The sequence below is a fragment of the Anomaloglossus baeobatrachus genome, chromosome 8, assembly GCF_048569485.1.
Source record: "Anomaloglossus baeobatrachus isolate aAnoBae1 chromosome 8, aAnoBae1.hap1, whole genome shotgun sequence".
NCBI lineage: Eukaryota > Metazoa > Chordata > Amphibia > Anura > Aromobatidae > Anomaloglossus > Anomaloglossus baeobatrachus.
The window spans coordinates 123,539,320-123,565,412 of NC_134360.1; the positions used below are offsets into that span (position 1 = coordinate 123,539,320).

Sequence of the window (26,093 nt, forward strand, 5' to 3'; positions counted from 1 at the left end):
GTAGGTCCACGCCAGCATGGGATAAGCAACAGCAAAAAGGAGAGGAAGGATCCAGCACAAATTCCTTGTTGATAAAAAGTTTTTCTTATTCTTTATTGAAGTTTTAAAAGCAAAAACAAAAGGAGACCGAAGATGGGAAACATACATTAAAGCATGGGTGCTCTTAACGCGTTTCGGACTTTAAATAAAAACAAACTAAGTCCTTAATCATAAGTGACCCATACTGTGCAGAGTACTGCTCTTATAGACTGACTAACAAGCTCTAAGTTAGGGGTAGAACGAAAATGCAGTAATTAATTAACAAAAGGGTGTAATTGAGTTAAGCTAATTGAGAGGCAGTGAGTGAACCATGGGGATTGCAAGGTATATACCGTGGCGATGTTGAAATATTTCAGACATCTACAAAAAGTCCACATAACGAGCGAGATCCATAAATGCCTATATACAAACCTATACACGTAAAAAGACATATTGTTATAAAGACTATATGAAAAAAATGTATATATAAAGAAGGGAGGATATATGTATCAGTAAATATATATATATGTATATGCATTTAAACGAACCCAATCGTGTGTCAAATAACCCAAATGTATGACAATATAACATAAATAAATAAATAAATAAATCACACAGCAAAACTACAAATGTGTGAACAAATAAATGGATAAATATGATAGAGATGATGCATGTTGTAACACCCAGTTCATTGTAAATTAGGTCCATGTGTATTTCATTGTAACATTTATACATTTACAAAATTGACTAAGATCCTTGGTTATAATGAATATAACAAATATCATAAAATGGATAAATAAATATATGATAGGTGTATGCCTGCATGATCCCTATCATAAATGGAAAATTTGAAATATGTGAAAAATATATATGAAAAATATACAAAAAAATATATATATACAAAAAAAAAAAAATATAAATATATATGCATATCCTATGATATAAAATATACAATTCAATCAACCACTGAAATGTAAGCACGGGTATTCCTATAAATAAATAAATAAATTGAACCTACTGCAAAGACATATAAGTCTACACATACATAGTATAAATATGTTAATTTAGGACAAGAAATCAGAGTTTTTAAAGTGCAAGTATACATATTTTATTTCACATTGGTGACAATTTCAATAAAAACTTTTTTCTAAAAGTCAAAAACGCCAGGACTGAGCCAAAAAATTATTATTAATATATGTGTAATACAAAGTCTCCCTAGGTTCACAAGGCACATATATATAAATAGATGGTACATAACCACAACATAAGGGAGCAGACCACCAGGACAAACCTACAGGTAAATATAATTAATTTTGTGCAAAAGACATGAGCACAAATACATTAAAGGACAGTCAATAACATAATTTAGCATAAGTATGCAAAAATTATTAGTCCAAAATGCAAGAGAGTCCCGAGAAATCCACTACATATAGTGGTTTTTGCTCCACAAGATAGTGCTTGTGGCGTGCCTAGTAATAAACCCCATAGAGACCCGTAGAATAGAAGGTACAATGGACAATCCAGGCGTTTGGGAAGGCCCCCATTACGCCCTACGTACGTTTCAATTCTTTAAATTGTAGAGAATCTTCCTCAGGGGTTGAAACGTACGTAGGGCGTAATGGGGGCCTTCCCAAACGCCTGGATTGTCCATTGTACCTTCTATTCTACGGGTCTCTATGGGGTTTATTACTAGGCACGCCACAAGCACTATCTTGTGGAGCAAAAACCACTATATGTAGTGGATTTCTCGGGACTCTCTTGCATTTTGGACTAATAATTTTTGCATACTTATGCTAAATTATGTTATTGACTGTCCTTTAATGTATTTGTGCTCATGTCTTTTGCACAAAATTAATTATATTTACCTGTAGGTTTGTCCTGGTGGTCTGCTCCCTTATGTTGTGGTTATGTACCATCTATTTATATATATGTGCCTTGTGAACCTAGGGAGACTTTGTATTACACATATATTAATAATAATTTTTTGGCTCAGTCCTGGCGTTTTTGACTTTTAGAAAAAAGTTTTTATTGAAATTGTCACCAATGTGAAATAAAATATGTATACTTGCACTTTAAAAACTCTGATTTCTTGTCCTAAATTGTTATGATTATGAGTTTGTGCCACCCGAGGGATCTCTGTAGGTGCAGAACCCAGGGGAATTGTTACAGTATGGTCATTTGGAATCTCCTTCTTATTATAGTATAAATATGTGTATATACATATGTGAACACTAGCCGCCAAAATGGAGGTGTGGGTCTAATAAGGATTTATAATGAATATGGAAAAATGTGTACATATAAGTGACTGCTACCAGAGGGAAGGAGTGGGATGGGGGAGGGGGGGGGGGGGAGGGGAAAGGGGGGGGGTATGGGGGAGGGGGGAACGGGACGGATTCCGTTCTCTCACGTGGCTGTAATTAAAAAATATAACGGAGGTCTGAACGATAATTGAGACCCTCAGGGTACCTAGTATTAAGTCTGAGGATCCAACCTGCTTCTGCATATAATAGTGCCTGGAACCAATCTCCTCCCCGGAGAGGCCTGGGGATGTACTCGATACCTGTAACTACGAGAGAAGAAAAATCAGCAGCATGATGGTCTACAAAATGTTTGGTGAGACCAGACAAAGAGCGTTTCTGTGATGGAAGCGTACAGGAGAAGGCTGTATCCTGAGACTGAGGAACCCGTGTATGTTCTGACATTCTAACTCTCAGGGATCTGGAGGTACACCCAATATAACTCTTTTTACAGGTAGTACACGTGGCTTTGTATATAATGTGTGTCGAGGAACAATTTATAAAAGTGTTGAACTTATATTCCCTATTGTTGGTACCAGTAACAATTTTGGTCGTATGCATAAATTTACATAGGCCACAACGACTCGAACCACATTTGAACGAGCCTGAAATACTAAGCCAGTTCTTATGTGAATTTGACTTCTGGGTTGTGTACATACTTGGTGCAACCATGTTACCTACAGTACAGGCTCTTTTAGCTACTACATTAACACCTTGCGAGAGAATGGAATTCAATATCCTGTCCTGTTGGAGAAGGGGGAGGAAGCGAAGAATAACCTCTTTAATCCGAAAAAAATCTACACTATAAGGAGTGGAGAAAGTGATTCTCTCCATACGTCCAGCTGATTTATCAGTGTCAAGAAGTAAACTGGCACGGGTTTTATTATCCACAATAGAGGATGCTCTATTTATGGTGTGTTTTGAATAGCCCCTCCTCCCTAATCTATTTTTAATACGGACAGCTTCACTGGAATAGGATGATACAGAGGAACAAAGTCTCTTCGCACGCAAAAGTTCTCCCACAGGTAAGTTCTGTAATGTGTGGGGCATATGACAACTATTCGCGTGGAGGGATGCGTTGCCACTGATAGGTTTCCTATACAGGACAGATTCGATGGCACCAGTGATGGAATTACCGGATAATGAGATATCCAAAAAAGGAGCTTGTTGCATATAAACGTTCACTGTGAACCTCAAATTTAGGTTGTTATTATTGAGGTAAGCACTTAATGAGTTAGAAAATTCTTGTACAGTACCCTGATCATGAATATTACATATTAATAACTGGTCGTCTATATATCTGGCGTACCAGGAAATTTGATCCAAAAAAGGGTTACTGTCAATGTGAATGTATTGCTCCTCCCAATATGCCATATAGATGTTAGCTAAGGCACATGAAAAACTAGCCCCCATGGGGCATCCCGAAATTTGAAGGTAATAGGTGCCATTGAATTGAAAATAGTTGTGCCTTAAGAGGAAACCGGTTACCATAAGAATAAATTCCTTAAAACCATCCTCCAGTGAACTGTATTTTTCTAGATGAAAAAATAGAGCCTGCAAGGCTTCATCATGGGGAATGCTTGGGTATAATGATATCACATCACTAGTGATCCAAAAGGAATTATTGGTCCAGCTCATTTTTTCCAGGTTTTGTAACAGACTCTTAGTGTCTCTTATGTAGCCTGTTGTACGCTTCATCAATGGTTGAAGAATGTTATCTAACCAATCGCTAAGGTTGCCTGTCAGGGACCCTGTACTCCCCACTATAGGCCTCATTTATTTATTTATAGGAATACCCGTGCTTACATTTCAGTGGTTGATTGAATTGTATATTTTATATCATAGGATATGCATATATATTTATATATTTTTTTTTTTTGTATATATATATTTTTTTGTATATTTTTCATATATATTTTTCACATATTTCAAATTTTCCATTTATGATAGGGATCATGCAGGCATACACCTATCATATATTTATTTATCCATTTTATGATATTTGTTATATTCATTATAACCAAGGATCTTAGTCAATTTTGTAAATGTATAAATGTTACAATGAAATACACATGGACCTAATTTACAATGAACTGGGTGTTACAACATGCATCATCTCTATCATATTTATCCATTTATTTGTTCACACATTTGTAGTTTTGCTGTGTGATTTATTTATTTATTTATTTATGTTATATTGTCATACATTTGGGTTATTTGACACACGATTGGGTTCGTTTAAATGCATATACATGTATATATATTTACTGATACATATATCCTCCCTTCTTTATATATACATTTTTTTCATATAGTCTTTATAACAATATGTTTTTTTACGTGTATAGGTTTGTATATAGGCATTTATGGATCTCGCTCGTTATGTGGACTTTTTGTAGATGTCTGAAATATTTCAACATCGCCACGGTATATACCTTGCAATCCCCATGGTTCACTCACTGCCTCTCAATTAGCTTAACTCAATTACACCCTTTTGTTAATTAATTACTGCATTTTCGTTCTACCCCTAACTTAGAGCTTGTTAGTCAGTCTATAAGAGCAGTACTCTGCACAGTATGGGTCACTTATGATTAAGGACTTAGTTTGTTTTTATTTAAAGTCCGAAACGCGTTAAGAGCACCCATGCTTTAATGTATGTTTCCCATCTTCGGTCTCCTTTTGTTTTTGCTTTTAAAACTTCAATAAAGAATAAGAAAAACTTTTTATCAACAAGGAATTTGTGCTGGATCCTTCCTCTCCTTTTTGCTGTTATATATACAAATGGCCATTTATATATGCTAAATATCTCATTTTTCTTAGATTTTCCTTAGCAGTAATGCAGGTCCATGTTCATACATTCATGGTTTCCCCCCTTTCAGACACAGCAGCAATTGAGAAGTGTGTGGCAGCCGCAGCGCTCACTTCCTGTTGATTAACTCATTTGTCCAAAAGCGGGGAGAGAAAAGCCAGCGGTTATTGAGTGCGTGGTTAATGTGATGTCACAACCTCACATGAGCCTAAGGAAAGGGAGTACTGACTCCACTGGAACGGTGCTGGCATGGGATCTGAGTATAGGCTCTTTTGTTTTACCTGGGCAAAACAAGCAGAATCAGAAGGGATTGTCCTAGTGGTGGACAACCCCTTTAATTGAGCTGCTGAGGAGTATTGACAAAGCTCACTGCCTGCTGTGTGCTAGAAGCTGTGAGTTCACTGCCTCTTCACCACCTAAAAGAAAGTAGCACATTGTGAGGTGTTACTCATAGGAAGGCAATCCAGTACATTTTCATCAATATATTAAAATACAGGTTGCCATAATTAAAGAATAAATAATAATAAAAAGTTGTTATATTGAATAATTCTGGCTTGAAATAACTGGTGATAATATTCAGAAAATAGCTCTTATTGAGAACTGCATTGGGCTTGTCTAACACTATAACTTTCACTGTAAAGACTATGATAAAAAGAAGGGAATTTTGTTTACTTACCGTAAATTCCTTTTCTTCTAGCTCTAATTGGGAGACCCAGACAATTGGGTGTATAGCTACTGCCTCCGGAGGCCACACAAAGTATTACACTTAAAAGTGTAAGGCCCCTCCCCTTCTGCCTATACACCCCCCGTGGGATCACGGGCTCCTCAGTTTTAGTGCAAAAGCAAGAAGGAGGAAAGCCAATAAACTGGTTTAAAGCAAATTCAATCCGAAGGAATATCGGAGAACTGAAACCATTCAACATGAACAACATGTATATACAAAAAAACAGGGGCGGGTGCTGGGTCTCCCAATTAGAGCTAGAAGAAAAGGAATTTACGGTAAGTAAACAAAATTCCCTTCTTTGTCGCTCTATTGGGAGACCCAGACAATTGGGATATCCAAAAGCAATCCCTGGGTGGGTAAATAATACCTCGTAGTAGAGCCGTAAAACGGCCCCTTCCTACAAGTGGGCAACTGCCGCCTGAAGGACTCGTCTGCCTATGCTGGCATCCGCCGAAGCATAGGCATGCACCTGATAGTGTTTCGTGAAAGTGTGGAGGCTGGACCAGGTAGCCGCCTGACACACATGCTGAGCCGTAGCCTGGTGCCTCAAAGCCCAGGAAGCACCCACAGCTCTGGTAGAATGGGCCTTCAGCCCTGAGGGAACCGTAAGCCCCGCAGAACGATAAGCTCGAGAATTGGTTCCTTGATCCACCGAGCCGGGCTTGATTTGGAAGCCTGCGACCCTTTACGCTGGCTAGCGACAAGGACAAGAATGCATCCGAGCGGCGCAGGGGCGCCGTACGATAGATGTAGAGTCTGAGTGTTCTCACCAGATCTAATCAAGTGCAAATCCTTTTCACATTGGTGAACTGGATGAGGACAAACAGAGGGTACGGGGATACCCTGATTGAGATGAAAGGGGGGAAACCACCTTAGAGATAAATTCCGGAACCGGACGCAGAACCCCTTGACCTGGTGAGACACCGGGAAGGGGGCCTTGCACGACAATGCTGCCCGGACAGACACTCTCCGAAGTGAAGTGACTGCCACAAGGAAAACCACTTTCTGCGAAAGGCGTGAGAGGGAAAAAACTCTCATAAGCTCGAATGGTGGTTTCTGAAGAACCATCAGCACTCTGTTCAAATCACAGGGTTCTAACAGTCGTTTGTAAGGAGGGACTAATCGGCAAACCCCCTGCAGGAACGTGCGTACCTGAGGAAGTGTTGCTAGGCGCTTCTGAGAAAATACAGAGAGCGCTGAGATTTGTCCCTTAAGGGAGCCGAGCGACAAACCTTTTTCCAAACCGGATTGCAGGAAGGAAAGAAAGTAGGCAAGGCAAATGGCCAGGGAGAAACTCCCTGAGCAGAGCACCAAGATAAGAATATCTTCCACGTTCTGTGGTAGATCTTGGCAGATGTGGGTTTTCTGGCCTGTCTCATAGTGGTAATGACCTCTTGAGATAACCCTGCAGATGCTAGGATCCAGGACTCAATGGCCACACCGTCAGGTTGAGGGCCGCAGAATTCAGATGGAAAAACGGCCCTTGAGACAGCAAGTCTGGTCGGTCTGGTAGAGCCCACGGTTGGCCTACCGCGAGATGCCACAGATCCGGGTACCACGACCTCGTTGGCCCGTCTGGAGCGACGAGGATGGCGCGGCGGCAGTCGGACCTGATCTTGCGTAACACTCTGGGCAACAGTGCCAGAGGAGGAAACACATAAGGGAGTTGAAACTGCGACCAATCCTGAACTAAGGCGTCTGCCGCCAGAGCTCTGTGATCTTGAGACTGTGCCATGAATGTTGGGACCTTGTTGTTGTGCCGGGACGCCATTAGGTCGACGTCCGGCATCTCCCAGCGGCAACAGATCTCCTGAAACACGTCCGGGTGAAGAGACCATTCCCCTGCGTCCATGCCCTGGCGACTGAGAAAATCTGCTTCCCAGTTTTCTACGCCCGGGATGTGAACTGCGGATATGGTGGAAATTCGGAACTGCTTGCCTTCCAGCCACTGCTGGAAGGCTTGTAGGGCAAGATACACTGCCCTGATTTCCAGAACATTGATCTGAAGGGTGGACTCCTGCTGAGTCCACGTACCTTGAGCCCTGTGGTGGAGAAAAACTGCTCCCCACCCTGACAGACTCGCGTCCGTTGTGACCACCGCCCAGGATGGGGGTAGGAAAGGCTTTCCTTTTGACAATGAGGTGGGAAGAAGCCACTACTGAAGAGAATCCTTGGCCGCCTGAGAAAGGGAGACGTTCCTGTGTAGGGACGTCGACTTCCCGTCCCATTGGCGGAGAATGTCCCATTGTAGTGGACGCAGATGAAACTGCGCGAAAGGGACTGCCTCCATTGCTGCTACCATCTTCCCTAGGAAGTGCATGAGGCGTCTCAAGGGGTGCGACTGGCCCTGAAGGAGAGATTGCACCCCTGTCTGTAGTGAACGCTGTTTGTTCAGCGGAAGCATCACTATCGCTGAGATAGTATGAAACTCCATGCCAAGATATGTGAGCGATTGGGTCGGGGTCAGATTTGACTTTGACAAGTTGATGATCCACCCGAAACTCTGGAGAGTCTCCAGTGCAACGTTCAGGCTGTGTTGGCATGCCTCTTGAGAGGGTGCCTTGACAAGTAGATCGTCCAAGTAAGGGATCACAGAGTGACCCTGAGAGTGCAGGACTGCTACTACTGCTGCCATGACCTTGGTGAAGACCCGTGGGGCTGTCGCCAGACCGAAAGGCAGGGCTACGAACTGAAGGTGTTCGTCTCCTATAACGAAGCGTAGAAAAACGCTGTTGCTCTGGAGCAATCGGCACGTGGAGATAAGCATCCATGATGTCTATTGATGCTAGGAAATCTCCTTGAGACATTGAGGCGATGACGGAGCGGAGGGATTCCATCCGGAACCGCCTGGTGTTCACATGCTTGTTGAGCAGTTTTAGGTCCAGAACAGGACGGAAAGACCCGTCCTTTTTTGGCACCACAACAAATTGGAGTAAAAACCGTGACCTTGCTCCTGAAGAGGAACAGGGATCACCACTCCTTCTGCCTTTAGAGAGCACCCGCCTGCAGAAGGGCACCGGCTCGGTCGGGAGGTGGAGAAGTTCTGAAGAATCGAGTCGGAGGACGAGAACTGAACTCTATCCTGTACCCGTGAGACAGAATGTCTCTCACCCAACGGTCTTTGACCTGTGGCAGCCAAATGTCGCCAAAGCGGGAGAGCCTGCCACCGACCGAGGATGCGGAGAGAGGAGGCCGAAAGTCATGAGGAAGCCGCCTTGGTAGCGGTTCCTCCGGCTGCCTTCTTTGGGCGTGACTGAGCCCGCCAAGAATCTGAGCTCCTCCGATCCTTTTGAGTCCTTTTGGACGAGGAGAATTGGGACCTGCCCGAGCCTCGAAAGGACCGAAACCTCGACTGTCCCCTCCTCTGTTGGGGTTTGTTAGGTTTGGGCTGGGGTAAGGAAGAATCCTTACCCTTGGACTGTTTAATGATTTCATCCAATCTCTCACCAAACAGTCTGTCACCAGAAAATGGCAAACTGGTTAAGCACTTATTTGGAAGCAGAATCTGCCTTCCCTTCCCTTAACCACAAGGCTCTGCGTAAAACCACGGAGTTGGCGGACGCCACTGCCGTACGGCTCGTAGAGTCCAGGACAGCATTAATAGCGTAAGACGCAAATGCAGACATTTGAGAGGTTAAGGACGCTACTTGCGGAACAGATGTACGTGTGACAGTGTCAATCTGCGCAAGACCAGCTGAAATAGCTTGGAGTGCCCATACAGCTGCGAATGCTGGAGCAAACGACGCGCCGATAGCTTCATAGATGGATTTCAACCAGAGCGCCATCTGTCTGTCAGTGGCATCTTTAAGTGAAGCCCCATCGTCCACTGCAACTATGGATCTAGTCGCAAGCCTGGAGATTGGAGGATCCACCTTTGGACACTGGGTCCAGCACTTGACCACGTCAGGGGGAAAGGGATAACGTGTATCCTTAAGACGTTTGGAGAAACGCTTATCTGGATAAGCGTGGTGTTTGTGAACTGCTTCTCTGAAGTCAGAGTGGTCCAGAAAAGTACTCAATTTACGCTTGGGATACCTGAAATGGAATTTCTCCTGCTGTGAAGCTGACTCCTCCACTGGAGGAGCTGAGGGAGAAATATCCAACATTCCATTGATGGACGCTATAAGATCATTCACTATGGCGTCACCATCAGGGGTATCCAGATTGAGAGCGGTCTCAGGATCAGAATCCTGATCAGCTACCTCTGCCTCATCATACAGAGAGTCCTCCTGCTGGGACCCTGACCAGAGTGATGAAGTCGAGGGCCGCTCCCAGCGAGCTCGCTTAGGCTGTCTGGGACTGTCGTCCGTGTCAGAGCCTTCACCCTGGGATGCATGGGACCCCCCCGGAGCACGGATTTGTTCCAAATGAGGGGGGCCAGGGAGCATTGAATCAACAGTGCCCATGGTCTGAGTTACCGGTCTGGACTGCAAAGTCTCTAGGATTTTAGTCATAGTCAGAGACAATCTATCAGCAAAAACTGCAAACTCCGTCCCGGTCACCTGGACAGTGTTCACAGGTGGTTCTCCTTGGGCCACCTCTAGCAGAGACCCTGTCTGAGCAAGTGCTACAGGGGAGCATTGCACCCAATGGGGGTCAGTGGAACCTGCCGGTAGAACAGCCTCACATGCGGTACAAGCAGCATAGAAAGCCTGTGCCTTGGCACCCTTGCTTTTTGCGGACGACATGCTGTTGTCTAGCCATCTAGGAGGGTATATAGCCAAGAATAGCGACCGTACAGTGCAATGTATAACATACAAGCATAAAGTACAAATGAACACTTCGGCACTAGTGGGGTCAGCACCTCAGGTGCTGCTTACCGCCCGCTCAAAAGCGGGCGTGTGGTCGCCCGAATCCTGTGTCTGGGTCTCCAAGAGCTTGTCTCCCTTCTCCAGCTCAGACTGCAAACAGGAATGGCTGCCGGCGTCCTGTGGAGAGGGGCGGGCCGTGGGCATGCCCCAGACAAAGTGCGGGAAACTGGCGTCTCACTGTGCCCAGTGAGGGGGCTGGAGTATGCTAAGCAGACTCCAGCCCTCGGCGCTGACGTTCTGAACAGCGTCCCGCCCTTCCCCTGACTGGCAGGCCTGGGGGCGGGAACGAAACGAAACTAGGCCGCAAAAGCCGGGGACTCGATTTATACGCGCGGCCGTCGTATAAGCACGGCCAGCGCGGAAGTCCCCGGCGCACCACAAGTCCCAGCCGCGCCACAGTGTAAAAACAGCCAGCAGCGGCCGGCGCGGCAGTTCCTAATACATAAACTCACTCAGCTAAGCTGCAGTGAGTAATAGCACAAGCGCTCCGCGCTGTTGTCCCCGGCGCACTAACACACCCAGCATGCTGGTGTGTGTGTGCGCGATTTGTACGGGGACACAGAGTACCTTAATGTAGCAGGGCCCTGTCCCTGACGATACTCAGCTCCATATCCAGCAGGTTCTCCGGGTCTGTGGATGGAGCACGGTCTCAGTGCCTGGAGACCGGTAAGATCCCACTTCACCCAGAGCCCTGAGGGGGATGGGGAAGGAAAGCAGCATGTGGGCTCCAGCCTCCGTACCCGCAATGGATACCTCAACCTTAACAAACACCGCCGACAAGAGTGGGGTGAGAAGGGAGCATGCTGGGGGCCCCATATGGGCCCACTTTTCTTCCATCCGACATAGTCAGCAGCTGCTGCTGACTAAAACAGTGGAGCTATGCGTGGATGTCTGACCTCCTTCGCACAAAGCATGAAAACTGAGGAGCCCGTGATCCCACGGGGGGTGTATAGGCAGAAGGGGAGGGGCCTTACACTTTTAAGTGTAATACTTTGTGTGGCCTCCGGAGGCAGTAGCTATACACCCAATTGTCTGGGTCTCCCAATAGAGCGACAAAGAAAAAAAGCACAATGGGTGTGAGATGTCTGTAAGTCCAATGTACTTTACCAAAACGGTAAATACCCTGCATTTTTTTTGAGCAGTGAAAATAGAGTCAAAAATACATAAAATCAGTGCTTTTGTTGCGGCGGTACGTGCTGGTACGGCGTACTGGAAAATCTGAAGAGCGCTGATGGCCAGCACCTCTGGCTCTGTCCACATGGCTCATTTGTAAACTATACAAATTAGCCATGTGTGGAGCGGAGGCACAAGCAGAGCAGCAACTGGAGCTGCAGGACCTGCCTGATCTCAGGAGGTGTGGTGCCTCCCCAGACCTACGGAGGCTGTGATTGGCTGACGAATGCCTTTCAGCCAATCACAGCCACTATAATGTTTGAGCCATTACAAATGGTTGAAACATTGAAATCCAGCCATGATCAGTGCAGCTATAGCACTGATCATTGGCTGGAACTGGGTGACCTCTGCATCACCCGCCACCAGTTCTGATTGGAGACATCGGTCACAAGGCCGGTCTCTCCAATCAGTGTGGATCTGGGGCTGGTGACCGCTCCCCTCAGCTTCACTCCGGCGTCTGTGGAAGCTGAGGAGAGCTATCCCTGCAGTGTGCATCAGTAAGTTATAGCCACCTCCGCCACCCCCCCCTCCATCTGCTGTCCCCCTCCATCTGCCGCTGCTCCCCCCATCAGCCGCTGCCCCCTCCATCTGCCACTGCTCTCCCCATCAGCCGCTGCCTCCTCCATCTGCCACCGCTCTCTCCATCTACCTCCCCCCCTCCATCAGCCGCTGCGCTCCCCATCAGCCGCTGCCTCCTCCATCTGCCACCGCTCTCCTCTTCAGCCGCTGCCCCCTCCATCTGCCACCGCTCTCCCCATCAGTTGCTGCCGCCTCCATCAGCCGCTGTCTCCTCCATCTGCCACCGCTCTCCCCATCAGCCGCTGCTCCCCTCCTTGATTAAAATTAGTGTACAGACTACAAAACTGAATAATGAGAAACAGGGCCGCACCGTCCATTGGACAAGTTGAGCAGTTTGCTCAGGCGGCACTATATTCAGGGGGGCAGCAATGCGGCCGGGGGGCGGAGCTGTATGGGGACAACCGTTTTCCGCCAAGTGCCTCAACAGGTAAACCGTGCACAGGATCTCCCGGCCACCCAACAGCACCCCCTCCCCGCTCCTCAATCTCGGCCGCCGGCTGACAGATCCCCCCCTCGCTCTTGAATCTCAGCCGCCAGCACCTGACCGCTCCCCCGCTCATTGTCTCAGAGATGCATACCGGCAAATATTTTTTTACAAAAAAAGTGCTGCATAAAATACTCATCAACTTCACTCTGGACATCCTACCAAACTCTACATGAAAACTGAGAGCATGTGGCCTCTTATCTGTCAGACAGCAGTGTGTATTTTGGGAACGCACCACCCTGTTTGGCTATTGGTGACAGCATGTTGTGTATCAGGACTGAGTGCGGTGTGATTTATGTGCAATCTGCAGCCTAAGGTGAAGGAAAGTGCATGGTTGACTACTTGCAGATAGAGTAACCCATTGCAGTCGCACCCACTTCATGGCCTGAGAACTGTGTACATGACCGTTATTCTCCATCAGGACCAGACAGAGCCAGAGTAAGAGTCAGTCCTAGAATTTACTAAAAATGTCTTAAAATGAAAATAATTGCATTCAAATGTTCAGCTTAAAAAACTTACCAAGGCTTCAGCTCCATTATATGGGGAAATGGTAAAGGAATTTGTAAACATGCGGACCTGCAGAATTTATTGAAAAAAATACGTAGATATATTAAATGGATAGTAATTTTTCAGTTGTTTCACACACAAATTATTATATATATATATTATATTATATATACTCTGATGATCAGAATGAGAGAACAACACACAATTTCTTAAATGTTGCAAATTGTCAAATTGTCTCTCCGGGGAGGAAGAAGACAAACTCAAGCGCCACCTATTGGAAGTAACATAGTTTGTTACGCTGAAGGAAGACCTTATGTCCATCTAGTTCAGCCTATTTTTAGTGCCGCTGTTCTGCAGGGTTGAACCTGTGGAAGGCAAAAACCCACAGAGTAGAAGCCAAATTTCTTCATAGGGAAATTTTTTTTACTCCTAAGCTGGGTCAACTATCTACCTGTAATATTGTGTTATTCATAACCTTCTATACAATTGCTATCAAGAAAAGCATCCATTCCGCTCTTAAATTCATTCAGTGAGTTGGCCATCACCAATTTCTCAGGAAGAGTGTTCCAGAGCCTCACTGCTCTTACAGTGAAGAACCCTCTTCTATGTTGGTGCAGAAATTTTCTTTCCTCCAAACGAAGAGAATGTCCCCTTGTTCCTGTCACAGTCCTTGGTACAAACAGATCATGGGAGAGATCTTTGTATTGCCCTCTGATATACTTGTACATATTTATTAGGTCTCCCCTAAGTCTTCTCTTTTCTAGAGTAAATAGACCTCATTTTGATAATCTTTCTGGGTATTCTAATGCACCCACTCCATTTATTATTTTAGTTTCCCACCTCTGAACCCTTTCAAGTTCAGGAATATCTTTCTTGAGCACCGGCGCCCAAAATTGCACACAATACTCCAAGTGTGGTCTGACGAGTGATTTGTACAGAGGGAGAATGATGTTGTCATCTCATGCCCCCAGACCTCTTCTAATGCATCCCATCACCCTATTTGCTTTGGTGGCAGCTGCCTGACACTCGGCACTCCAATTTATCTTCTTATTGACTAATATGCCTAAGTCTTTTTCCATGTTTGATTTTCCCAGCAGTTTTTCATTTATTAAGTAATCGTAGCATCTGTTTCTCCTTCCCATGTGCATAACCTTACACTTATGTGTGTTAAACTTCATTTGACATTTTTCAGCCCAATTCTCCAATTTACTCAAATCCATCTGTAGTTGCAAACGGTCCTCCATTGTGTTAACTACCTTACATAGTTTTGCATCATCTGCAAATATTGATATTTTACTGTGTAAGCCATCCACCAGATTATTAATAAATATATTAAATAGTAGAGGGCCCAATACAGAACCCTGTGGTACCCCACTAGCAATCCAAAATGTTAAATGTTGCGGTCATTGTGTTGTTCTATGTGATTATATTCTAACATGAGTAAAGTAACAGTATTTTAAGCTTATTTCATAAAATTTATTTTTTTACAAAAGCACATAAAATGTAAATGACATAAATTAAAAGAATATTGATCAAAATTAGAGAAGACTTTCAGATTCCTGCAAGTTATTTGTGTTAATCTGGCACCTGGTGCTAATTTCCTTAATTATTTGGCAAACCCTATTTAACTGGTAGCCCAACGTACCAGTTTGCACTGACTTTGCAAAAATGGTCTGCCATTCCAAAGTGACTGAAAGCCTCTGCAAACAGATTGTCCAGATAAAAGCCAAAGCAAGAGAAGTTAGTTGTTCCAAGTCTGTGATTTCAAGAACATTGCATCTTTACATCATCAAAAACTCATTCAAGTCTCTCAGAAGGTTGGTCGCCCTTGAAAGACAAATGCAAGAGAGGACAGGATAATGCAGAGACTCTCCATGGGTAATCGTTTCAACACTGCAGCTGGAATTGCTCACCAGTTCAGCACTGAACACGGTAAGGATCTGTTTTGTCATACAGTGTCACAAAGTTTAAGAGCATTTGGACTGAAAGCCCACTCTGCTGAGACCAAACCTCTCATCAGCAGAAGGAATCAAAAGGCTAGACTCACCTTTGGTGAGGAGCATGTTGTGTGGACAGAGGAGAAGTGTCCATGGTTCCTTTTAGTGATGAAAGCAAGGTAATTTATTTTGGTCTGATGGGAAACATTATGTTTGTCGCCAAACTGACTGAACCCAAAGTGTGTTAAGAAGTCAGTAAAAAGTGGTGGAGGATGTGTCATGGTTTCGAGAATGTATTCTGCAGCAGGAGTTGGACCTCTCAAACAGCTACATGGCAGAGAGAAAGCAAGTCTGTATCAGAAACTTCTTCAACAACACATGGTTCCTTACTTGCATTCATCACTCAATCACCCAGCAATTTTCATGCAGGCAATGCCCCCTGTCACACAGCAAAATGGTTAAAGCAGTTTCTTGAAACAGAAAAACACTGCATCAATGAAATGGCCAGCCCAGAATCCTGATCTAAATCCAATAGAAAACCTCTGGAAAATCCTTGGTGACAAGGTTATGGCTAACAAACCCACAACAGTCCAAGAACTCTGGAAGAGACTGGAAGAAGAGTGGACCAAAATCACACCAGAGTAGTGTGAGAGACTAGTGATGTCCGGTGGCCATAGACGTGCTGAAGTCATTCAAATCAAAGACCTGTACATGTCATACTGATTGATGACTGTTGTTACCTTCAGGAAATTTACTTATAATCTTTCTCTGTGCTACAATCATTGTTCTCCAATTATGGTCATCATGTTTTGGGCAAAACAAAGGATTTATATTGATAAACTTTGGATCTTTTGTAAAATACTCTTCTAGTGGCATGGTGTACCCCTTACACAAAACCTTCAAATGTTCATCAATGTAAATTACATTATTTCTGAAAAAAGCAAGTGATCGTACAGTGTTCTCTAATTTTGATCTCTAGTGTATATCTAATCACAGCGGAGCAAAGTAGACAGTTACTCCTTGTATTCTTTGTAAGTCAAATCCTTTGTGTTCAATCCCATGCATGGGCAGGTGTCACAGGTACACGTTTCGGCTTCAGTATAAGCCTTTCTCAATCAGAACATAATGAATGCATCAAACTTCACACAAAGAATAAATGAGGTCCATGATCCTAGTAAGAGATACACCGCTCTCATTTGTCAAATGTGTCCTACTAATACAATTAACATGCTTAACAATTTAGTCCCTAGGATCTCCTCTAATGAAATAAGACTTGTTTTTTTTTTTTAACTAAAGTAGAGATGGAAGGTAGGAGAAAAAACTAAAATCAATGGAAATAAATGCAAATCGATAAAAGTAATTACCGTACTTTTGTTTTCTAAGACGCACCAAATTATAAGACGCACCCCAAGTTTAATGATGAAAAAAGGTTTAAAAAAAAAAAAAGGGTTCATCTTATACTCCAGTAGTGTCTTACTGGAGGGAGGGTGGCAGCAGTGGTGCAGTGGGGTCACAGGAGGCAGGAGCGGTGCTGGAGTAGGGTGGTGCTGCAAGTGCTGCGGTGGGGTCTGTGCTGGTAGCCGTGGGGGCTGTGATGGCAGACGTGGGGGCTGTGATGGCAGTGTGGAGCAGGGCAGTGCGGCGAGTGTCACAGATGCTCTGTCAGCAGTGCGGGCTTCAGAAAAACAGCGCCCAGAGTTAGTGCGTGCGCAGATGGAGCTCTTGGCTTAATGATTAGCCGAGAGCTCAATCTGCGTACGTGCCGACTCTAGGCACCATTATTTGAAGCCAGAGTATCTGGGACATCCGCCGCACTGCCCTGCTCCACACAGCCTTCCGCACAGACAGCCAGCCGCCTGCTCGCACACACAGCCAGAGAGCCGCCCGCATAGACAGCCACCCGCACAGAGAGCCGCCACAACAGCTCGCACGGAGCCAGCACAGTGCTCATTCTCCACCTGTCCGTATGCTACATTTGGATTTTAAGACTCACCCCTCATTTTCCTCCCAAATTTGTGGGAGGAAAAGTGCGTCTTATAATCCAAAAAATATGGTAAATCATCTTGTTCATAGAATTATTACTGTGGAAATGTGGAGGATGGTTGCTAGAGAGAAGGTTATTTATATTGGTCGATTTTCTATATAAATCAGTGTATAGAATATGAGTTTCACCTTTAATGAACACTGTCTCTGGAAAATTAATTTTCTCCAAATGAAAATTTATTGCAAATTTTAATTCAGACCAGATACAGTTAATATCGTTTATAGAAACTTCCAGGGCTTGAATGTCACATCTCTAAATGCAAAAATATCATCAATTACCGTATTTTTCGGACTATAAGACGCACCGGACTATAAGACGCACCCTGGTTTTAGAGGAGGAAAATGGGAGAAAAAAATTTTAAGCCAAAAATGTGGTCATGACACACTGATATGGGGCGAGGATCTGCTGCTGACACTGTTATGGGGGTAATGTCCCCAAATTCTCTACTAAGGTACCCCATCCTGGTAATGATCCTCCTGCCTTGTATATAAACCTGCTATAAACCCCCATCCTGCTCATATACCCCCATCCTGCTCATATACCCCCATCCTGCTCATATTCCCCCATCCTGCTCATATTCCCCCATCCTGCTCATATAGGCCCATCCTGCCTGCTCATATACTCCCATCCTGTTCATATACCCCCATCCTGCTCATATTCCCCCATCCATCCTGCTCATATACTCCCATCCTGTTCATATACCCCGATCCTATTGATATACCCCCATCCTATTGGTATACCCCCTATCTATCCTGCTCATATACCCCCATCCTGCTCATATTCCCCCATCCTGCTCATATTCCCCCATCCTGCTCATATTCCCCCATCCTGCTCATATACTCTCCCATCCTGCTCATATACTCTCCCATCCTGCTCATATACTCCCATCCTGCTCATATACTCCCATCCTGTTCATATACCCCCATCCTATTGGTATACCCCCATCCTATTGGTATACCCCCATCCTATTGGTATACCCCCTATCCATCCTGCTCATATACCCCCATCCTGTTCATATACCCCCATCCTGCTCATATTCCCCCATCCATTCTGCTCATATACTCCCGTCCTGCTCATATACTCCCGTCCTGCTCATATAGCCCCGTCCTGCTCATATAGCCCCGTCCTGCTCATATAGCCCCGTCCTGCTCATATAGCCCCGTCCTGCTCATATAGCCCCGTCCTGCTCATATAGCCCCGTCCTGCTCATATAGCCCCGTCCTGCTCATATAGCCCCGTCCTGCTCATATAGCCCCGTCCTGCTCATATAGCCCCGTCCTGCTCATATAGCCCCGTCCTGTTCATATAGCCCCGTCCTGTTCATATAGCCCCGTCCTGTTCATATAGCCCCGTCCTGTTCATATAGCCCCGTCCTGTTCATATAGCCCCGTCCTGTTCATATAGCCCCGTCCTGTTCATATAGCCCCGTCCTGTTCATATAGCCCCGTCCTGTTCATATAGCCCCGTCCTGTTCATATAGCCCCGTCCTGTTCATATAGCCCCGTCCTGTTCATATAGCCCCGTCCTGTTCATATAGCCCCGTCCTGTTCATATAGCCCCGTCCTGTTCATATAGCCCCGTCCTGTTCATATAGCCCCGTCCTGTTCATATAGCCCCGTCCTGTTTGTGAGGAAAATCCTGGGACATGAAGAGGAATTATGATTTCCAGTCATAATCGCTCTCATCACTCCATGGCAGTGCCCCTCCCTTCTTGTTCTCAATGTCCAACATCTGGGAAGGTGTCACATCCTAGCAACACATCCCATGGCCATCTCCTGTGATATGGAGATTAGATGACCTGGGAACAGTGGAGACAGGATGCCTCCCTGCTGTGACCCTGTAACAAGAGTTTGTATCTCATTATAAGGCTATGGAAGTATCCAGACAGAACGACTCCAGTAAAATATGGTTCATATCTCGCAAGCCATATTTCCGATAAAATGGCAACCATAAAAATGGTGTTTCCGCATGCGGATGATGCTGGCACACCTTTTTTATGGGAGTGGGAGCTTGGGAAGTACCCCAGGCGTGATATCAGCCAATGGGGAACTAGTAGACAAGTCATGAGTCCTCTCGTTCTGTAGCTAAATTCATAACTGTCACAATGAGAGCGTTGGCGTCCGCCTACGACGCTCCCAGGCAAAGTTATGGCCCATATTCCCTGTTGTGGATATTGTCCATAACTCCAGCCAGGGGTGGAGCAGTGCTCCCTCTGAGGTCACTAAGGTAGGAGGGGACCTGGATTTGCCCAGGTTGATAACCCCAATTCGACCATTTTCCAGTGTTCTTTTGCTCGGGGGTCTGGTCAGGGAAGACTTGTGAGGGAGATCCTGGAAACCTGGTCCACGGCGCCCCCCTGTGGCCAGACGCACAAGGTAACTGCTGGAACTGTGTATGCCTGTTTGTAAACCATGCTTGGATTGTAACTGTACTCTGACCTATGTATATTCTGTAGATCTCCTATTGTATATATTGTAGTTTCTAGTGTGGCTTCGGCCGATTAAATTATATAATTAATCTTGGGTTGTTCTGTTATCTCGATCTTGAATCCCACGTCTGTGTGTTCGGCTAATAGTTACCGTGAAGCGGTTGGTGGCAGTGAGTTGTGCCAAGGAGTATTGTGGGGAGGCCAGTGAGATTCGGGAAGATTTTATATATTCCGCCCGCGGAGGTCGGGGGAATATATACCCTACTCTCACCGGGGACCCTTCAATAAATCGGCATAAGTAGTATAGCGGCCTCCTTGCTTATTGTTGGGCAATTCCATAATTGGCCTGACTATAAGAGGGGCGCTAGAGAGCGCGTCACGTGCTCTGTCTGTCGGTCGGGAGGTATAAAGGAGGGGTGACCCCCACTTGTTACCCCCCGATCGTGACATTGGTTGCCAGCACGGGGGATTTCTGAGTGACCCTCCCTGGTGATTCGTGACATATTGGTGGCAAGCGGTGGGATCAAGATAATAGTGTGTGTGAGTGTGAGACCCATACTCCCAGACACTAAAGACTGCCTGCAGCAGCAGTGGCTGCTGGGGTCTTCAGACCAGACCAACACTAGAGTGTCAGAGTGCAGGTACTGTAGGTGTGTGGGCGCATCAGGTGGCAGTTCTGTGTCAGTGACCAAAGTCTGCAAGAATGGCTGATGGCACCAGGAGCAGAGCTATGCAACTGGCCAATGCTAAGGCAGGAGCTGAAGAGAGGGAGGACGGTGCTGTGGACAGCAATGAGGAGGTTGTCCACGAGCCCTCCAAGAGCCCGACGCCAGAGAACAGCTCTGCAGAGGACATCGCACAACCTGGCACTCATGGGCAAGATGAGGAGCACACCCAAGGGTCCTCAACAAGCCAGATACCAGTCCTCCGCTCTGAAAGGGACAGTGAATCGCCTAGCTCTGCAGCGTGCCGCAGATCACCACGTGCCATTCCACCGAGCCTGGCAGGCTCGGATAGCCTTCTTCAAATGGCTATGGCCCTCCTCCAGGCTGGAGACCGGGAGGGCTACAAGGAACTCATGGCAGAGCGCAGGGCAGCGTGTGAGGCTCAGGCTGCGGAGCGGCATGCAGCGCGTGAGGCTGCGGAGCGAGAGCGCAGGGCAGAACGTGAAGCTGCAGAGCGCAGGGCAGCGTGTGAGGCTGAGGCTGCGGAGCGGCAGGCAGCGCGTGAAGAGCGAGAGCGACAGGCAGACCGTGACCACCAGCTGCATCTAGCCGAGCTCCAGCCCTCATCAGCCACACGTGACCTTCAAGACACCAAACTTCCAAAGGTCCGTGTTGAGGACTTTCCCGTGCTGGAGAAGGATGGAGACTTAGACTCTTTCCTGACTGCTTTTGAACGGACTTGCTTGCAGCACCATCTGGACAAGGACCAGTGGGCCAAATACCTGACCCCCCGTTTAAGGGGTAAGGCCCTGGAAATCCTTGGGGACTTGCCTACTGAGGCAGATCAGGGCTACGACACAATCAAGCGGGCCCTGATCCAACAGTACAACCTCACTCCGGAGTCCTACCGCAAGAAGTTCCGGACCCTGCAGAAGGGACCAAAGGACTCCTGGGCTGACCACCGGCGGGCTCTTGCCCGAGCTGCCGACCACTGGACCCAAGGCCTGCAGCTTTCCACCGGACCAGAGATCCTGGACTTGGTCATCACGGAGCAACTCTTGTGGAACTGCCCTGAGGATCTCCGCCAGTTCATCCGAGACCAGAAGCCAAAGGGGTCCACGGCTACAGCTGCCCTGGCCGATGACTACACCAACAACCGGGCCCCTGAGGCCAGGAGAGCGGCCACCAGCAGCACCTGGAGAGGGGGTAAGATGAATTCTGCGACTGCCCCACCTGCCCCTAGACCGCAGGGGGTGTCCCCCTCAACTCCCCTCTCCAGGCCAGTGGCAGAACCAAGACTGTGCCACCAGTGCAACCAACCTGGACACTTCAAGGCCATGTGCCCTCAGCGTCCCAAGGCCCCGGCTCCGTCCCCGTCCCAAGGGCCTCCCAAGGTGTATTGTGTGGGTGGGGGTGGTGGTAGGTCCCTGGACAGCTTCCAACCTGTCACCGTCGGCCGGTCTGTGACCATAGGACTGTGAGACAGCTCCTCGGAGGTGACTCTGGTGCGGCCTGAGATGGTGTCCCCCCAAGACTTGGTACCTGGAAAAACCCTCGCTGTCTCCGGGATTGGAGGCATTGACCCTGCGCTGCCTGTTTCTGGCCTTTATTTGGACTGGGGCGCAGGGCGAGGGGTGAAGGAGGTGGGGGTAACTGATCGGATCCCCGCAAACGTGCTACTTGGGACAGATTTGGGGCAGATAACCTCCCAGTTTGGGCCCCTCCCAAGGGCTGAACCTTCAGCCAGTACTGACATGCCTCCGGACAATGTTAATGTGTTATCTATGAATGATGTAAGGGAGGGGGGAGTGAACTCTGATTCTTCTGCTTGCACAGACACCATAGACACACACACAGCTGCAGCTGTGACAGGAGGGGAGGGGGTCAGAGGAAGGTGGGACAATGCCTCTACAAGTGATCAGCCAGTGAGCTGGGATCTGTTGCCCTCTGCAGGGATAAGCAGAGAGCAGGGTGCTGCAGGGGGAGGACCAGTGTGTGGGGTGGGGGCTACCACAGCAAATGTGGGGTCCCCTGAGATTTCACAGCGGGGTTCTGTTGCTGCAGGGTGGGGCACAGGCCGGTGAGATTGGGGCCGGTCCAGGAGCGGAAGTGCTCCCAGGTAAGATCTCGGTACATGGTTCCCCCACAACCGGGGTGTCAGGAAGCCAGGTAGGTCTGCCTGAACCGGCGACTTGGTCAGGAACGGAGGAGGAGCAGGTACGACCCACGGTCGCAGCGGCTGTGGCCGCTGTCACCCGCAGTGGTAGTGTTGGAAGCCAAGGGGCCTCCCGGAGGTCCGATAGCTCTTCCCCTTCTGACCAAGTGGCAGCCGAGTCAGGTGGAGGCCAGGACACAGGTCCCGGGGTACTGACCGAAGATGTGACAGTCTCGTCGATTCTGGCCACATCTAGTCAGGGGTTTCCGGCAGCGTTAGAAGCTGACGACAGCCTGAAAGCTCTTAAGGAGCAGGCGGCACAGCCTCCCTCGGACTCAGACCCGGAGCGAGTGGTCTGGGACCAAGGACGGCTGTACCGGGTCACGGTCCAGCAGGGTTCACCGGAGGCGTGGCCCAGGGACCGACAGTTGGTGGTACCCTATCCGTTCCGGACGGAGTTGTTGCGGATCGCACATGAGATTCCGATGGCCGGACACCTAGGGATCGCTAAGACCAAGGCCAGGTTAAACCAGCATTTCTACTGGCCAAAAATGGGGGCCGATGTGGCTGCCTACTGCCGTTCGTGTGAAACCTGTCAGAGAGTGGGGAAGGCGGGGCCACACCCCAAAGCCCCACTGGTATCTCTGCCCATCATCGATGAGCCTTTCAGGAGGGTGGCTGTGGATCTGGTCGGCCTGCTGGCCATCCCCAGTAGCTCCGGGAAACGCTTCATACTGACGGTAGTGGACTATGCCACCCGGTACCCAGAAGCAGTGGCCTTGTCGTCCATTCGGGCTGACAAGGTTGGCCACCGCATTGCTGGAGATTTTCTCCCGAGTGGGTTTTCCCCAGGAAATGCTCACTGACCGGGGGACCCAATTCATGTCCCAGCTGATGGAGGCCCTCTGTAAGCAAGTCCAGGTGCGACATCTGGTGGCCAGCCCATACCATCCACAGACTAATGGCCTGTGCGAGCGGTTCAATGGCACCATAAAGCAGATGCTTAAGATGTTGGTCGACTCCCACGGGTGTGACTGGGAGCGGTATCTCCCACACCTGTTATTTGCTTACCGGGAGGTTCCACAGGCCTCAACAGGATTCTCACCGTTTGAGCTCCTGTACGGGCGACGTGTGCGGGGCCCCCTGGCTCTGGTAAAAGAGGCTTGGGAAGGGGATTTGGCCACCCCTGGAGTGTCTGTTATCGAGTATGTCATGCGCTTCCGGGACAAAATGCAGGCCTTGACGCAACTGGTACACGACAATATGGCTCAAGCCCAGGCCGATCAGAAGCGTTGGTACGACCAGAACGCTTGTGAGAGGACCTACCAAGTGGGTCAAAAGGTGTGGGTACTGGTCCCCGTACCACAGGACAAGCTTCAGGCAGCCTGGGAAGGCCCATACCTCGTGTACCAGCAGCTCAACCCTGTAACGTACCTGGTCACCCTGGACCCTGCTCGTGGAAGGCGGAAGCCCTTCCATGTGAACATGATGAAGGCACATCATGAGCGGGAGGGCATGTGCGCTCCCCGTGTGCAACCTGCCCGAGGAGGGAGAAGCGGAAACCCTCTTGGATATGCTAGCCCAGGTTAGGGCAGGCGGATCCTTTGAAGATGTGGAGGTTGGCCACCAGCTCTTGGAGGACCAACGGTCCCAGCTGTGGGCCACCCTACACCCCCCTTCCGGGGGTTGTTTACCAACCAGCCCGGAAGGACTGACTTGGCTGTCCATCATGTGGACACTGGGGATCATCCACCGATCCGGCGTTCAGCATATCGGGTCTCCCTGGAGGTGCAGCAACACATGCGCCAGGAGATTGACGAGATGCTGAAGCTGGGGGTGATCCAGGCATCCAACAGCGCTTGGGCCTCGCCTGTAGTCCTCGTCCCTAAGAAGGACCGAACCACTCGGTTCTGCGTGGACTACAGGGGGCTCAATGCTGTCACGGTCGCCGATGCGTACCCAATGCCACGCATCGATGACCTGCTCGATCAGTTGGCTGGGGCTCAGTACCTGACCATCATGGATCTGAGCCGGGGATATTGGCAGATCCCCCTGACTCGCAAGGCCAGGGAACGCTCTGCCTTTATTACCCCATTTGGACTGTACGAATCCACGGTGATGCCATTCGGGATGAGGAATGCCCCTGCCACTTTCCAGCGGATGGTCAACACCCTGCTCACGGGACTTGAAGGGTACGCGGCCGCGTACCTGGATGACATTGCCGTCTTCAGTCCCACCTGGGAGGACCACCTAGAGCATCTAGCACAGGTGCTCAGGCGGATCCACCAGGCAGGTTTGACCATCAAGCCGGGAAAGTGTCAGCTGGCCATGAGCGAGGTCCAGTACCTCGGTCACCGGGTAGGCAGGAGAACTCTGAAGCCCGAGCCTGAGAAAGTGGAGGCCATTGCATCCTGGCCCACCCCCAGGACCAAGAAGCAGGTGATGTCCTTCTTGGGGACCGCCGGGTACTATAGGAGGTTTGTTCCACGCTATAGTAGCCTGGCAAAGCCCTTGACGGACCTCACCAAGAAGAAGCTGCCCTCTGCAGTCGATTGGACAATGGACGGCGAGACAGCCTTCCGGGCCCTAAAGGACGCCCTGTCCAGTCCGCCCGTGCTACAGGCAGCCGACTTCACGCGGCCGTTTGTAGTACAGACCGATGCCAGTGACTTTGGCCTCGGTGCGGTGCTCAGCCAGGTGGACTCTGCGAGCCAAGAGCACCCAGTCTTGTACCTGAGCAGGAAGCTGTTACCAAGGGACGTGGCCTATTCCACGATGGAAAAGGAATGCCTGGCCATAGTGTGGGCCATGCAGCGTCTGCAACCATATCTATACGGGCGCCACTTCATCGTGGAGACGGACCACAATCCCCTCAGCTGGTTGCACACCGTCTCTGGGATGAATGGACGGTTGTTGCGATGGAGCCTTGCGCTCCAGCAATACAACTTCACCATTCGCCACAAAAGGGGCCGGGACCACGGTAACGCAGACGGGCTGTCCCGACAAGGAGAGGTCGCGGACGGGCGCACGGGGGAACACCGGAGTGTGCTGCCCCCTAGCGCCCTCAAAAGGGGGGAGGTGTGAGGAAAATCCTGGGATATGAAGAGGAATTATGATTTCCAGTCATAATCGCTCTCATCACTCCATGGCAGTGCCCCTCCCTTCTTGTTCTCAATGTCCAACATCTGGGAAGGTGTCACATCCTAGCAACACATCCCATGGCCATCTCCTGTGATATGGAGATTAGATGACCTGGGAACAGTGGAGACAGGATGCCTCCCTGCTGTGACCCTGTAACAAGAGTTTGTATCTCATTATAAGGCTATGGAAGTATCCAGACAGAACGACTCCAGTAAAATATGGTTCATATCTCGCAAGCCATATTTCCGATAAAAATGGCAACCATAAAAATGGTGTTTCCGCATGCGGATGATGCTGGCACACCTTTTTTATGGGAGTGGG

At 48.2% G+C, this 26,093-nt stretch overlaps 1 protein-coding gene across 1 annotated transcript in view; it reads right to left on the reverse strand.

Annotated features, from left to right (window-relative positions):
- Positions 1–26,093, reverse strand: part of HSD17B7 (hydroxysteroid 17-beta dehydrogenase 7) — a 110,449-nt gene that overhangs the window by 15,322 nt on the left and 69,034 nt on the right. The window contains exon 7 of the mRNA XM_075321979.1: positions 13,415–13,471. Coding sequence (XP_075178094.1) covers positions 13,415–13,471 — 57 coding nt within the window. The remainder of the gene's footprint in view (positions 1–13,414; positions 13,472–26,093) is intronic.